Raw genomic sequence first — 16,473 nt, 5'->3', positions numbered from 1 at the left:
GGCCCTGTAGAGGACTCTGAGTAATGGGTAGCAGGTGGCAGGGCAGGGAAGGGCGAGCTCTAGCTGCCATCTCTGATTCCCTTTTGGCTCTGCTGGCCTCCGCTGGGTGGGTGGTTAATTACTAAGATTGCACTGCAGAAGCCTGGCTGTGGGTTGAGTGTAAATGACACACACTCTTGCACGGATGCATAGATACAGAGAAGGACATACACATACAAATCCTGGCTGTAAATGGTAGAGAGCAAAAAAACATCGAATGAGTGTGTGTTTGCACACGTCAAAGAGGTCTGCTCCAGGATATAAAAATATATATATTTGTTCCTAACTAAGCGACCACAACAAGTACGAACTCTCTCTAAGAGTTACTGAACATATTACCTCAAAACAGGGTTCACCATAAGCATTAACAATATAGAGTGCCTTTCGGAAAGTAATCAGACCACTTGATTTTTTCCACATTTTGTTAAGTTACAGACTTATTCTAAAATTGATGAAATATCCCCCCCCCCCATCAATCTACACACAATACCCCATAATGACAAAGTAAAAATAGATTAATAAAGATGTTTGCTAATATAAAATAAAAATGAAATATCACTTTTACTTAAGTATTCAGACCCTTTACTGAGTACTTTGTTGAAGCACCTTTGGCAGTGATTAGTCTCAAGTCTTCTTGGGTATGACGCTACAAGCTTGGCACATCTGTATTTGGGGAGTTTTTCACATTCTTCTTAGCAGATCCTCTCAAGCTCAGTCAGGTTGGATGCGGCGCGTTGCTGCACAGCTATTTTCAGGTCTCTCCAGAGATGTTTGATCGGATTCAAGTCCGGACTCTGGCTGGGCCACTCAAGGACATTCAGAGACTTGTCCCGAAGCCACTTCTGCTTTGTCTTGGCTGTGTGTTTAGGGTTGTTGTCCTGTTTTAAGGTGAACCTTCGCACCAGTCTGAGGTCCTGAGCGCTCTGGAGCAGGTTTTCATCAAGGAGTTCTCTGTATTTTGCTCCGTTCATCTTTGCCTCGATCCTGACTAGTCTCCAAGTCTCTACCGCTAAGAAACATCCCCTCAGCCTGATGCTGCCACCCCCATGCTTCACCGTGGAGATTGTGCTAGGTTTCAGCCAGACATTATGCTTGGCATTCAAGCCACAGAGTTCAATACTGGTTTCATCAGACCAGAGAATCTTGTTTCTCATGGTCTGAGAGTCTTTAGGTGCCTTTTGACAAACTCCAAGCGGGCTGTTATGTGCCTTTTATTGAGGAGTGGCTTCCGTCTGGCCACTCTTCCATAAAGACCCGATTGGCGGAGTGCTGCAGAGATGGTTGTACTTCTGGAAGGTTTTCCCATCTCCACAGAGAAACTATAGTGCTCTGTCAGAGTGACCATCAGGTTCTTGGTCATCTCCCCGACCAAGGCCCTTCTCCCCCAATTGCTCAATTTGGCCAGGCGGACAGCTCTAGGAAGTGTCTTGGTGGTTCCAAACTTCTTCCATTTAAGAATGATGGAGGGCACTGTGTTCCTGGGGACCTTCAATGCTACAGAATTTTTGTTGGTCCCCTTCCCCAGATCTGTGCCTCTACATAATCCTGTCTCAGAGCTCTACAGACAATTCCTTCAACCTCATGGCTTGGTTTCTGCTGTGACATGCACTGTCAACTGTGGGACAGTTGTGTGTGCCTTTTCAAATCATGTCCAATTAATTGAATTTACAACAGGTTGTAGAAACATCAAGTTGTAGAAACATCTCAAGGATGATGGAATGGAAACAGGATGCACCTGAGCTCAAATTCGAGTCTCTTGGCAAAGGGTCAGTTTTTTAAAGTTTTTATATATTTTCTAAAATTTCTTTGTCATTATGGGGTATTGTGTGTAGATTACTGAGGATTTCTTTTTTTAATACATTTTAGAATAAGGCTGTAACGTAACAATATTTTGAAAAAGTTCTCTTCAGGGTCATATGCTTCCAAGAGGAAACCGCATCACTTTTCAATACAGTCTTCTCTTGGAAATGACTGACCCTGAAGAACAATAGAACATTAAGCAAAAATAGAGTGCCAGACAGTATTACAATGGTTAATCAATGGCACCTCAGCCAATAGAAACGCTACATAACAGTGTAGAAAGGTGGCTGTGTTATTGGAGATGTGTAGTTAACCTAGCGGTTAGAGAGATGAGCCAGCAACCGGAGGGTTGCCAGTTAAAATTCTGGGTCAGACGGGTAAAATCTTTTTGGAAGTCAGCTGGCAACCGGAGGGTTGCAGGTATCAAATCCTACATGCCATTGCCTGCCGTTGAGCCCTTGAGCAAGGCACTTAAACTCCCCACAACAACAGCTCCCCGGGTGCCCAGTGTGGCAGCCCCCCGCACCTCTCCAAAACCTATGTATGTGTGTGTATATGTATGTGTGTCTTTCAGAGAGGTTGGGTTAAAAGCGGTGGTCAAATTTTGGTAGGAGTGATCCTAATCTTAGTGTGGTGGGATTGTTCTGTCCAGAGGTCAGGTCAAGATTGAATAGGCTTCTGGGAGATTGAACAAAGACAACAATAAAGTACAGAGAGTAAAAGAAGAAAGAAGCAGACTAAACTAACCTATTTCTGGTGAGAGTTTTTTTTCAGACCCAGAGGTCATGGAATGAAAGGAGGTGACATCATGTCTTCACACATTGCAGAGTGAAAGCACATTGTAATGTAGAAACTTAGCAGGCTCAATGTGAAATCAACCAGGCTCAAATGTTGTTGTCATCTTTATCATATTTCTCAATATATCACCCTTATTTGAACCTGGTGCCCAAACAACTCATGGTGAGAATTAGCTTCCCCAAACTTAACACTCATGCGCTGCCTATGCCGCCTGCCTACTGCTGATTTGCAATACAAAATACCTATTTACATTTTTATCTACCTGGGTTGGAAACCCTGATGGCATACTCATAAACAAGGATTAAGTCACTGTAATATTTCACCCTTTTTGACATACTAAAGAGAGAAACCAGGTGAAATCCCACTTCAAATGGCTTGATGGTAAAATACCACATTTCAAAGTGTGACATGCTATTGCTGGGGAGAATAAAATGGTTACCGCACAATTAACATTATTTCTCACAGGCTACACTCACATGTGGATTTTTCACAATGTATACTGATATATTTCCAAGAACTCTTAGCGGAAGCTTTAATCTGTCTATTGAAAATTCATATTTGACTATGTACTAGGTGTCACGCCCTGATCTTAGTTCCTGTTTTCTGTCTCTGTGTTTCAGTGTTCAGTTATTGAATAAATCTAACATGGACACTTACCACGCTGCATCTTCGTCATCTCTTTCCAACAGCCTGTTACACTAGGAAACTGTGGTGAATACTAGAAGCTAGTGATTACCAATGAAAAATACCTATGTAAAGAAAATCGGAGGTGAATGAACAGCAATGCAGTTAATGCAGTTAATGCATATTGCGTGTGGAATATATAAGTGTATATAAGTATAAGTGTGGAATCATTTTTGTTGAGCATTGAAAGTGCTTGAAACAATCATCAACAAAACATGAATGCACTCCCACTAGTGCAGGGGTAGGCAACTAGATTAAGCCACCATTTTGCCTGAGCAGATGGCCGGGTGCCGAAACATAATTATAAACAATTGTACCCAGAAAATTGACCACAAACAAACATAAACATGTCATACCTTGATTACATTGAGGCACAATCAGGTCTCTCGTTTTATTTGTAGGAATATTTGGGAACAGATTTTATGAATTAAAATATTTTTTAACTGAATTCTTGGTGATTTAGTCTTTAAAAAAACAACCACATAAATCCTTCACTAAATTATAGTTAACAGTAAAAAGATATTTATTGACCAAATACTTATTTTGCACCATAATTTGCAAATAAATTAATAAAAAATCCTACAATGTGATTTTCTGGTTTTTCTTTCTCATTTTGTCTGTCATAGTTGAAGTGTACCTATGATGAAAATTACAGGCCTCTCTCATCTTTTTAAGTGGGAGAACTTGCACAATTGGTGGCTGACTAAATACTTTTTTGCCCCACTGTATCTGTAAATAGTCAAACTGATAGGTTTGCAGTGGCCTTTAGATTTTTTTCCAGAGCTGTATATACAGGCAGGCTCACAAGTGATTTATATATATATATATATATATATATATATATATATATTTTTTTTACTCTTAAGACTTGGCGGGCCAAAAAAAAAATCACTTGTGAGCCCGCCTGTTACTGACCCCTGCTCTGGTGACTAGTGAAGTTATTCAATCCATTCCACACCAACCCAACACCATTTATCAGAGAAGGGCAGATCTCATGTACATCCTCCACTGACCCACATGTCCTTTCACACCTCTCCTCAGACTGTTCTCTTTACTGAAACAGTTAATGCCTCTCCCTGTAAAGCTTACAGGGATGTGTAAAGCATACTGTCTAATTACAGGTACTGTAGAGTGGAGACCAGTGTTTCTGTGTGGATGTTGTTGCGGAAACCATATCCGACAGACTGTAACAGGAGTGTCGTATCAAGTCTGTGGCTGATTGGAGAGATTGACTGGTGAAGACAGAGAGGGATCTCTAGTACTCTAGTCAGGAGGATCTAGTTACTGTGCTCTTTGTGGCGGTAGACTATGTTACCATAATCAGTCCGGTGGTGATGGGGTCATTGCATCCATGGCACAGCTCTCCGAACTTGGCCCAGTAATCCTTCTTGCAGAAGAGCCGGCCCTCCTTCTCATAGTACCAGTGGGACAGGGAGGCACTGCACTCACAGCATCTGAACAGGGGGGGGGGAAGAGAGAGAAAGAGAGAGAAAGAGAGAAATTTTAAGCACAGCTGACTTCGTAAAACTGGCTAGGTCTTTGACGTAGGCTACTGCTCACTGTTGGGTAACTCCAATTGTTTTGCTCTAATACAATTGAATGGCAGAGGCCTTCTTTACAGCTTCTGAAGGCCTAACCAATGGCTGGCTGAGCTAGCTAGATTTTTCGACCCAGAAACCACCAAAGAAAAATCTATTTTTAACACAAACTGATGATGGAATCAGATAATCATAAAAATTATAATTATTCAAAAGATGAAGTAGAAATGAAAAATAAATTGTATTTAAAAAATATATATACGTTTTTATATAGTTCCCCACTAATTTTAGCCCATCATGGGGCTAAACCAGTGAGATGCGTCTTACTAAAGGTAATGCAACAGATAAGGACATTTAAGTTGGATAACTTTCAGATCCATGATGCGTTAACCACTAAGACTAAAGGAACACTTCCACATACATTAGGTCTTAGACCAAAGTGAGATCACAGACAAACCCCAACACTGTGACTAATAAATGTCTTGAAACAACAAGGATATGATGAATGACACCTACACATGTCAATGCTGTCCAAACACAACAACCAACTATAACAACATGGTTGTTACTCCAGTGGCTTTTGATCCACCCGATTGCAAAGTGATTTTATGTGCTCCAATATCATATGATTTAAAATAAAACATCTCAGATATATAACCACGTTTATAAACTGGGTGGTTCAAGCCCTGAATGCGTATACCATCGGTACGACAAAACATGTATTTTTACTGCTCTAATTATGTTGGTAACCAGTTTATAATAGCAATAAGGCACCTCAGGGGTTTGCGGTATATGGTCAATATACCACGGCTAGGGGCTGCATCCAGGTACTCCACGTTGCGTTGTGTAGAAGAACAGCCCTTAGTCATTGTATATAGGCCATATACGACACCCACTCGGGCCTTATTACTTAATTATATCATAGACATAAGGGGCTATCTGCATGTGGAGATCTAAGGAATGGACTTATCGCTGTCAGTAACAGTGGATTAAGAGAGCTGATAGTGAGATATCTCTCTCAAGGAGAGGACAGAGCTGAATGATTGGGTAGTGATGTCAGGCAGATAGAGATCATTGGCTGATAGACAGGCTGAGGACTGAAGGGAAGAGGAGATGACAGCACAGACGACAACACAGTCGATAATCCCAGAGACACACACACCAGAGGAGGCTGATGTTAGAAACTATAGAAGGACATACTCATTGTAATGGCTGGAATGGAATGAATGGAAGGGCTCCAAACACATAAAACAACGTGTTGACTCCATTCCATTGATTCCATTCCAGCCATTACAATGAGCACGTCCTCCTATAGCTCCTCCCACCAGCCTCCACTGACAAACACGCACACACACACATACCCAGACACGCACGATACTGAACATACCAGATAGATGACACAACATTGATCTAGCTCAGGGTGGTAGTCAGCTTTCCACCTCTCTGCAACCACGAATCAAGATAAAACAAGTTCCAGAGGAAGTAGTTTAGTTGGCTATTCTAAACCACAACAATACCACTTTAATTAAAATATATATATATGTTTAGCTTTATTTAACTAGGCAAGTCAGTTAAGAACAAATGTTTATTTACCATGACGGCCTACCAGAGAACAGTGGGTTAACTGCCTTGTTCAGGGGCAGAGTGACAGATTTTTACCTTGTCAGCTCGGGGATTCAATCCAACAACCTGCCTGTTACTGGCCCAACGCTCTAACCACGAGGCTAACTGCTGCCCCATTTCTGTTCCAGCCAGGCTCTATGTTGAAATAAGACAAACAAATGTCATCAGCTCTCCTTCGCTGAGCTCTTGAAATGAGGACAGGAGTTTGAGACTGCTCTGTGCCTTACCCTTTTCATAGAAATGAGCTGAGCCAAGTTGAGCTGAGCTATAGCCTACTGGGATGACCTGTTTGCTGGCTGGGGCTATGCTGTATAGGGCAAAGTGATGGTCTGAAAAGCCTGTGTGAGACATCCATGACTAACTGAGTGTCTCCACTCCATCCCAGTGGACCATCATCCATCAGCCCTCCTAGTCCTTCTTCTGCCAGACAGCCAGGGATCAATAGGAACAGACCTGGGGGAGTCAGGGGGACTTTTGGTCATCAATCCCCATCTGATGCCTCTCTGCTGGGCTACAGAACATCCAGACCAGAGGCCTAGGAGGGAAAAGGGAATGGGGCAGTGGGGTAAGGGTATGGGGTATAATATTAACAGATTAAGTTTAGGGGCCTGGGAACTGTTGGGAGGGAGGCCTAGGGAGAGGGAAATGAGGATGAGGACGTAGATAGAGGCTGATTGGGGTTAGTGAGTGGAACAGATTGAGCAGGCACTGGAGGAGAGGACAGGTCAATTCTCATGGGTTTCAGCAGTTATCAGACTTCTTGAAGTCAAGCCAGGACACACACGCATGCACCCATGCAGAGACACACACACACATGTACACCCACTAAACCTCCCTCTTTCTGATATGCGCATGTGCTCACATAGTGAACATCTCCGTGTTAAGAGCTCCCACTACTATAGAGCTCCCACTACTACACTCTGATCGTGCTGCATGCAATATGCTGAGCATGTGGTTTGATGATAGGAGGCAGAAGAACTGGGTCAAGGGTAGTCAGAGGACACAGACACACTACTCTACCTAGTCAGCAGTCTTGTCTTCCAGCTACACATCCCCCTCTGCAGAGTCAAAGTCATACCTGGGCCTGCTCTTGACACAGCAGGCATATCAGTCCACACAGGGCTTCAATGCTCTCGAGCTAAATCCAAACTGAAGTCACCTTATCAGGGAAGTGCATGTAGGGCTGAACTGTACTGTAACAGAAGACCATATGACTATGACTAAACAGTTAATTCTCCAAATATAGTCTTATGTTACCCACAGTAGCAGGCAACAGTAGTAGGATTACATGCGAGTGAAAGTGTATGTGTTTGTGAGATACCCTTTGACAGGGTCTGTCTGGAGCGACCTTTGGTGGATTTGTGCCTGTGCGAGTGTATGTGTGTGTGTGTGTGCACATTCATGCCTGTGTATGTGTGTGTGTACTAGAGGTCGACCGATTAATCGGAATGGCCGATTAATTAGGGCGGATTTCAAGTGTTCATAACAATCGGAAATCTGTATTTTTGGGCCGATTTGCCATTTTAAAAACAAATACCTTTTATACCTTTATTTAACTAGGCAAGTCAGTTAAGAACACATTCTTATTTTCAATGGCGGCCTAGGAACGGTGGGTTAACTGCCTTGTTCAGGGGCAGAACGACAGATTTGTACCTTGTCTGCTCGGGGAATCCAATCTTGCAACCTTACAGTTAACTAGTCCAACGCAATAACGACATGCCTTTCTCTCGTTGCACTCCACAAGGAGACTGCCTTTACGCGAATGCAGTAAGCCAAGGTAAGTTGCTAGCTAGCATTAAACTTATCTTGTAAAAAACAATCAATCATAATCACTAGTTAACTACACATGGTTGATGATATTACTAGATATTATCTAGCGTGTCCTGCGTTGCATATAATCTGACTGAGCATACAAGTATACAAGTATCTAAGTATCTGACTGAGCGGTGGTAGGCAGAAGCAGGCGCGTAAACATTAATTCAAACAGCACTTTCGTGCGTTCAACTCCCGAGATGAGGCAGGTGTAACCAAAGTGAAATGGCTGGCTAGTTAGCGCGCGCTAATAGCGTTTCAAACGTCACTCGCTCTGAGCCTTCTAGTAGTTGCTCCCCTTGCTCTGCATGGGTAACGCTGCTTCAATGGTGGCTGTTGTCGTTGTGTTGCTGGTTCAAGCCCAGGGAGGAGCGAGGAGAGGGACGGAAGCTATACTGTTACACTGGCAATACTAAAGTGCCTATAAGAACATCCAATAGTCAAAGGTTAATGAAATACAAATGGTATAGAGGGAAATAGTCCTATAATTCCTATAATAACTACAACCTAAAACTTCTTACCTGGGAATATTGAAGACTCATGTTAAAAGGAACCACCAGCTTTCATATGTTCTCATGTTCTGAGCAAGGAACTGAAACGTTAGCTTTCTTACATAGCACATATTGCACTTTTACTTTCTTCTCCAACACTTTGTTTTTGCATTATTTAAACCAAATTGAACATGTTTCATTATTTACTTGAGGCTAAATTGATTTTATTGATGTATTATATTAAGTTAAAATAAGTGTTCATTCAGTATTGTGTAATTGTCATTATTACAAATAAATACCTTTTTATTATTATTGTATAAATCGGCCGATTAATCGGTATCGGCTTTTTTTTGGGGTCCTCCAATAATCGGTATCGGCGTTGAAAAATCATAAAATCGGTCGACCTCTAGTGTGTACCATGCATGCCTCTGTGTGTTTGCGTTACAGGGGGCACATAAGAGGATTAACATTTTGAAAGATTCAGAGGGAGACTCTCTTACCCATTGTATCAAATACCCCGCTGGATGACTAAGAGCTTGCCCTGAGTTCAGTACTACTACGTTCTATACACACACAAAACTGTTGCACTTGTACTGTACAGTAGCCTATATTGCCAGATAAAGCTGGTGACCCAAAATAATAACTGACAAGAGTAACAACATAACACAAACACTATAGTATGCTACTCACAGTCATGACCCATATATCTACAGGCTGAACATGAATCCCTGAACAGGACCAGTGGCCCACCATCCACCACAGAGAAAACACAATTGTAAATATAGATGTGATAATGTGAGATGAGTAATAGAAAATGGTCTGTGGTGAAGACCAGAATGAGATTAAGGGCTGCACATCAGATACACATAACCAACATACTATGAGATAAAATGCTGATGTTAATCACAGGAATGGCTACAGAGAAAAGTGGGTACTGGATATGATACTGATGAACTACAAGGCAGACCTCATATCTATTCATATGAAATGGTCATGCCTTTTTCTTTTCCACGCAGCACAGAGTAAGCTAAATGCAGGGCTCGCTGAAAGCATCGAGAGAGAAAAGAGATAAGAAAAAAAGAGCACACATAAGGATAGAGTAAAGCAGGAGATGAGAGATGAGAGAGAAAAAGAGGTTTAGCTCTGCTGAAAGAGATATGAGAAGGAAAGGATATGCCGGGACAGGGTGAGGAGGCGCAATGCCTCCCCTCCCTGGATAGATGGATTTTTACTTGATGAGGTGAGCTTTGGGTGACAAGTTCCTAGGGCTCAGTCAGGGCCGGAGGGGAGAGAGGGAGAGAGGGAGAGAGAGAGGGTGAGGAGGAGAGAAAGAGAGAGAGAGGGGAAGGGAGAGAGAGAGGCAGTGAAAGGAGGGATGAGCTGGGGGAGGAGTGGAAGGATGGAAAGAGAAATAAACAAAAATGATGACAAATGACTATTCCACAAGCGAACAGACAAGCAACTAGGAAAGATCACAGGTTCTGAGATGTCAGACACCCAGCTGCAACTACCTACGGGCCTAGAAACATCCAAAGAAGGGGGAGGAGAGGTGGAGGGAGTCATAAAATCTGGAGACCCCTCTCTAACCCCTCTATTGCCAAATGGAATCAGCCAAAGTGCCTTGTAATAAAATTCCACTCCACTTCATTCTCCTTGACCCCCCCCCCAGCCCCAGAGAAACCCATGTCATATTAAATCGCCACTCACATAGAGACAGGCAGAGACAGAAAGACTGGTCAAAACACTGTATTCATAGAGACAACTGTTCCACCAAAACACTGGATTCATAGAAATGGCACTTTTCACATCATCCATTCACTTTAGATATACTGTTTATATAAAAACATATATTGATATGTAAAACACACTGTGTTATCAACATAGTTCGCCAAATTCTTTGCCTAGCATTGACTCTATGACTCATTGACTCAGTGATGCTCTTATTTAGAGATATTAGATTCTGAGATTATTTCATTAGCTTGATGTTTGTATACTGTAATTATCTTTGAACTGCCTGCTGTGTATCTTATTTACAGGCCCGGTTCTAGCCTTTTGGGGGCCCTAAGTGAGATTTGTCACCTCTCTGCAAAATATTTTAGTAGCCCCTCTCTTGACAGCGGAGAGAGAAAAAAATCTGCAATTTTACACGTTTTTCCATGGTGGAGAGAAAATGTAGCAATTTCATAAAAACATTGCAATTCTACTCATTTTGCCATGGGGTGGCAATAATTTGTATCAGTTTTAAACATCCACAAGAGCTGAAAGACAATGCCCATTCTTACCCATGATGTTGCACAACGATGTAAGTCAATAAGTCATTGTTTTTTCTCAGAGTATATATTTGGGGTTGAAGTGGGAAATCCGAAGTGGTAATTTCCCATGCCAATGATGTGTGTTTCCTCTATGATTATGTTGTGCTAATATCAGAAACACCTGCAAAGTCCTTCCTCTTTGTGAGTCGTGACTGAACTGAGCAATGTAATAGATCATATTTGGCTGAGTCAAACAGCTTTTAGCGGTAGATGCCTGAGCCATGGAGCAAATTCAAATAGGAGGTGCAAACGTATGTTTTTGCACCTCCACTTTTTTTTACCAGCAAATCCTTATAATCCATTGGATAATTTGTCAAGTTTCACAAAAAGGTTTTTCTAGTCTGTATGAAAAAAAAGATATGACTATTTTATAAATGTTAAAATTGTATATGATAAGATTGAATTGTAACCCCCCCCCCGTCACCCCAAGATGAATGGTTTTGCCTACGCTCCACTGCTTTGATTGGTGCAGCTATTATCCAGACGCTCTCATGCATACATTTTCATACTTTTTTCGCACTGTTAGGCAGTACAGTTAGGCTATCCATATTACCAGAGCTTCATCTTATTATTTCTATGGCGGATTCGTGGCCGCAATTTATGGAACATGACAAAACTTTTGAGATAACAATAGATGGCAAAGTCAAAGATACTGGTTTCCCCTATCCATCTGTGGCAAAGTCAAAGATACTGGTTTCCCCTATCCATCTGTGGCAAAGTCAAAGATACTGGTTTCCCCTATCCATCTGTGGCAAAGTCAAAGATACTGGTTTCCCCTATCCATCTGTGGCAAAGTCAAAGATACTGGTTTCCCCTATCCATTTGTGGCAAAGTCAAAGATACTGGTTTCCCCTATCCATCTGCAGCAAAGTCAAAGATACTGGTTTCCCCTATCCATCTGTGGCAAAGTCAAAGATACTGGTTTCCCCTATCCATCTGTGGCAAAGTCAAAGATACTGGTTTCCCCTATCCATCTGTGGCAAAGTCAAAGATCCATCTGTGGCAAAGTCAAAGATACTGGTTTCCCCTATCCATCTGTGGCAAAGTCAAAGATACATCCATCTGTGGCAAAGTCAAAGATACTGGTTTCCCCCATATCCATCTGTGGCAAAGTCAAAGATACTGGTTTCCCTATCCATTTGTGGCAAAGTCAAAGATACTGGTTTCCCCATATACCATCCATTGTGGCAAAGTCAAAGATACTGGTTTCCCCTATCCATCTGTGGCAAAGTCAAAGATACTGGTTTCCCCTATCCATCTGTGGCAAAGTCAAAGATACTGGTTTCCCCTATCCATCTGTGGCAAAGTCAAAGATACTGGTTTCCCCTATCCATCTGTGGCAAAGTCAAAGATACTGGTTTCCCCTATCCATCTGTGGCAAAGTCAAAGATACTGGTTTCCCCTATCCATCTGTGGCAAAGTCAAAGTCATCTGTGGCAAAGAAAGATACTGGTTTCCCTATCCATCTGTGGCAAAAAGTCAAAGATACTGGTTTCCCCTATCCATCTGTGGCAAAGTCAAAGATACTGGTTTCCCTATCCATCTGTGGCAAAGTCAAAGATACTGGTTTCCCTATCCATCTGTGGCAAAGTCAAAGATACTGGTTTCATCTGTGGCAAAGTACAAATTTCCCTATCCATCTGTGGCAAAGTCAAAGATACTGGTTTCCCCATCTGTCCATCTGTTTCCCCCTATCCATCTGTGGCAAAGTCAAAGATACTGGTTTCCCTATCCATCTGTGGCAAAGTCAAAGATACTGGTTTCAATCTGTGGCAAAGAAAGATACTGGTTTCCCCTATCCATTTGTGGCATCCATCTGTGGCAAAGTCAAAGATACTGGTTTCCCATCTGCAGCAAAGTCAAAGATACATCTGTGGCAAAGTCAAAGATACTGGTTTCCCCCATATCCATCTTGGCAAAGTCAAAGATACTGGTTTCCCTATCCATCTGTGGCAAAGTCAAAGATACTGGTTTCCCAAAGATACTGGTTTCCCTATCCATCTGTGGCATCCATCTGTGGCAAAGTCAAAGATACTGGCATCCATCTGTGGCAAAGTCAAAGATACTGGTTTCCCCTATCCATCTTTCAAAGATACTGGTTTCCCCTATCCATCTGTGGCAAAGTCAACGATACTGGTTTCCCCTATCCATCTGTGGCAAAGTCAAAGATACTGGTTTCCCCTATCCATCTGTGGCAAAGTCAAAGATACTGGTTTCCCCTATCCATCTGTGGCAAAGTTTTCCCTAAATGCTAATGAAAAATCCAGCTCCAGAACCAGCCATAGCCTAGCCAGCAAATCTTTTGAATACAGTGTAGCAACAACAGATAACTTTAGCTAGCTAGATAAGCTTAGCATGCTCGCTATCGACACTGACTGCTGTCAGTGCCCTACTTATTGTTATTTCTCCACTCCACCTGGAAATCACCACAACGTTCCCACCCACAATTCATGAAAATGTATTAGCAACCTGCGGCATTCTTTGGAGGTGGAACCTAAATGAGAATTTCTGTTATAGGACAGGAATTTCCGTTGAAATAAGGGCAGCATTGCCCTCTGGTGGGGGCCTTTAAAGCTAAATTCCCAAATCTACACATTTTGCAATGAGTTATGCCATGTCAATATCATATCGGAGTGAGAATGACAAAATCAATTGGGGCCCCCTGGAGATATGCCTTGGGTGCACCATCGGTATTCGGCCATGATTACTACAGGAAAGAGTAAACAGCTGACTAGACTAACTACCTATCTAAAAATGTACATGGCTAATTGTCAGCTAATTGAGTGACTGACATAACAGGATAAAAAACTGCTGATGCGCAAACAAATTTTGAAATTGCACCTGGTGTATTTTACTTTATAATTTTTATTTATTTTAATTAGTCTTTTATTTATTATTATAATATTTTTTATATATATATATATTTCCTTTATTACCCTCCAACCCTACCGGCACTTCCCCAATTGGAGAAAACTAGTGAACAACAACACTTAGGCCTGTATTTAAAGCTTATACATACTATATTAATTTTATGGACAGTCTATTTTACAATAGTTTAATTGGATTTGTTTTTAATTCTTCCACTCCCCTCAACCTCTCATTTCTGACAGTGATGAGGGGTGGTCGTTTGACCGCAGACCCCAGACGGACACAGGCAATGAGGCAGTGATCGCTGAGATCCTGGTTGAAGACAGCAGAGGTGTATTTAGAGGGCAGGTTGGTCAGTACGCTAAGGACCCTGGGACTAAACACCTCCCTCTGCAACTGGATCCTGGACTTCCTGACGGGCCGCCCCCAGGTGGTAAAGGTAGGTAACAACACATCCGCCATGCTGATCCTCAACACAGGGGCCCCTCAGGGGTGCGTGCTCAGCCCCATCCTGTACTCCCTGTTCACTCATGACTGCACGGCCAGGCACGACTCCAACACCATCAGTTTGCTGATGACACAACAGTCGTAGGCCTGAACACCGACAACGACGAGACAGCCTATAGGGAGGAGGTCAGAGACCTGGCCGTGTGGTGCCAGGACAACAACCTCTCCCTCAACGTGATCAAGACAAAGGAGATGATTGTGGACTACAGGAAAGAGAGGACCTTCTCATCAACGGGGCTGTAGTGGAGTAGGTCCTTGGTGCCCACATCACCAACAAACTAACATGGTCAAAGCACACCAAGACAGTCGTTCCCACGACAAAACCTATTCCCCCTCAGGAGACTGAAAATATTTGGCATGGGTCCTCAGATTTTCAAAAATTTCTACAGCTGCACCGTCGAGAGCATCCCTGCCTGGTATGGCAACTGCTTGACCGCCGACCGCTAGGCACTACAGAGGGTAGTGCGTACGGCCCAGGACATCACTGGGGCCAAGTTTCCTGCCATCCAGGACCTCTACACCAGGCGGTGTCAGAGGAAGGCCCTGAAAATCGTTGAAGACTCCAACCACCCTAGTCATAGACTGTTCTCTCTGCTACCACATGGCAAGTGGTCCTGGGGCGCCAAGTCTAGGTCCAAGAGGCTTCTAAACAGCTTCTACCCCAAGCCATAAGACTCCTGAATATCTAATCAAATGGCTCCCCAGACTATTTGCATTGTCCCCCCCCCCCCTTTTACACAGCTGCTACTCTCTGCTGTTATCATCTATTCATAGTCACTTTAATAACTCTACCTCCATGTACATATTATGTCAACTAACCGGTGCCCCCACACTTTGACTCTGTACAGGTACCACCCTTTATATAGTCTCGCTATTGTTATTTTACTGCTGCCTTTTAATTACATGTTACTTTCAGGTCTTATTCTTACTCTTATATATATATATATTTTTTACTGCATTGTTGGCTAGGGGCCAGTAAGTAAGCATTTCACTGTAAGGTCTACACCTGTTGTATTCGGCGCATGTGACTAATACAATTTGATTTGATTATGCCTGGAGCCAGCCCTGTCTATTTACCACTTGACCCAGATATCTGACCAAGATCAACTGCTGACAGTGTTTTTTCAATTTTAAAATTGTTATTTATTTATTTCACCTTTATTTAACCAGGTAGGCAAGTTGAGAACAAGTTCTCATTTACAATTGCGACCTGGCAATGATAAAGCAAAGCAGTTTGACACAAACAACGACACAGAGTTACACATGGAGTAAAACAAAACATACAGTCAATAACACAGTAGAAACATGTCTATATACAATGTCAGCAAGTGAGGTGAGATGAGGGAGGTAAAGGCAAAAAAAGGCCATGGTGGCAAAGTAAATACAATATAGCAAGTAAAACACTGGAAAGGTAGATTTGCAGTGGAAGAATGTGCAAAGTAGATTTTTTTTTAAATGGGTATCAAAGCAAAAGATCAATGAATTTAATAATTGGTTTAGTTTACAATAATAAAATGATGCCAATTTGACCTGTCACGACAGTAAGTCATTCTGAAACTTTGGTGAGTGGGCTTGTGTTACTATCCTTGTGGGTACCGGAAATGTCCCCACAAAGATAGTAACACAAGCCCACCAACCAAAGTTTCAGAATGAGTAGACACACAGATGTCTGTGGTTTCCCCAGTTCTGCAGGGGACAGACACATCTAGCTGGAAAGTTTCCCACACAGAACCACTAACTCCAACACCAACCTGCCATCTCAGCTGTGTACTGTGATGTATTGGTCACCCTCTAAAACCAGTACCATAGTCTCTAACTAAACAACAGCCATAAGTTAAGCTGTGTTTCCTGTTTCTTGTATTACTTTTACCACAGCAGTCAGATCACATAGAATGTGTCGACTTCACTGATAACCCCTCACATGACTGAGTTGAATGGAGTATTGCTGGAGATGACATTTCAATACAAAAAGGTATTCATAGAGATTAAAAAAGACATCAC

General features: G+C 42.4%; 1 protein-coding gene across 2 annotated transcripts in view; it reads right to left on the bottom strand.

Annotated features, from left to right (window-relative positions):
- LOC123992784 (LIM domain kinase 1-like) overlaps positions 1 to 16,473 on the bottom strand; it is an 84,142-nt gene that overhangs the window by 37,715 nt on the left and 29,954 nt on the right. For both annotated transcript variants that reach the window (XM_046294304.1, XM_046294305.1), the window contains one exon: positions 4,637 to 4,775. In XM_046294304.1, coding sequence (XP_046150260.1) covers positions 4,637 to 4,775 — 139 coding nt within the window. The remainder of the gene's footprint in view (positions 1 to 4,636; positions 4,776 to 16,473) is intronic.

The sequence above is a fragment of the Oncorhynchus gorbuscha genome, linkage group LG13, assembly GCF_021184085.1.
Source record: "Oncorhynchus gorbuscha isolate QuinsamMale2020 ecotype Even-year linkage group LG13, OgorEven_v1.0, whole genome shotgun sequence".
Lineage (NCBI taxonomy): Eukaryota > Metazoa > Chordata > Actinopteri > Salmoniformes > Salmonidae > Oncorhynchus > Oncorhynchus gorbuscha.
This window is presented reverse-complemented; position numbering and strand designations above follow the sequence as displayed.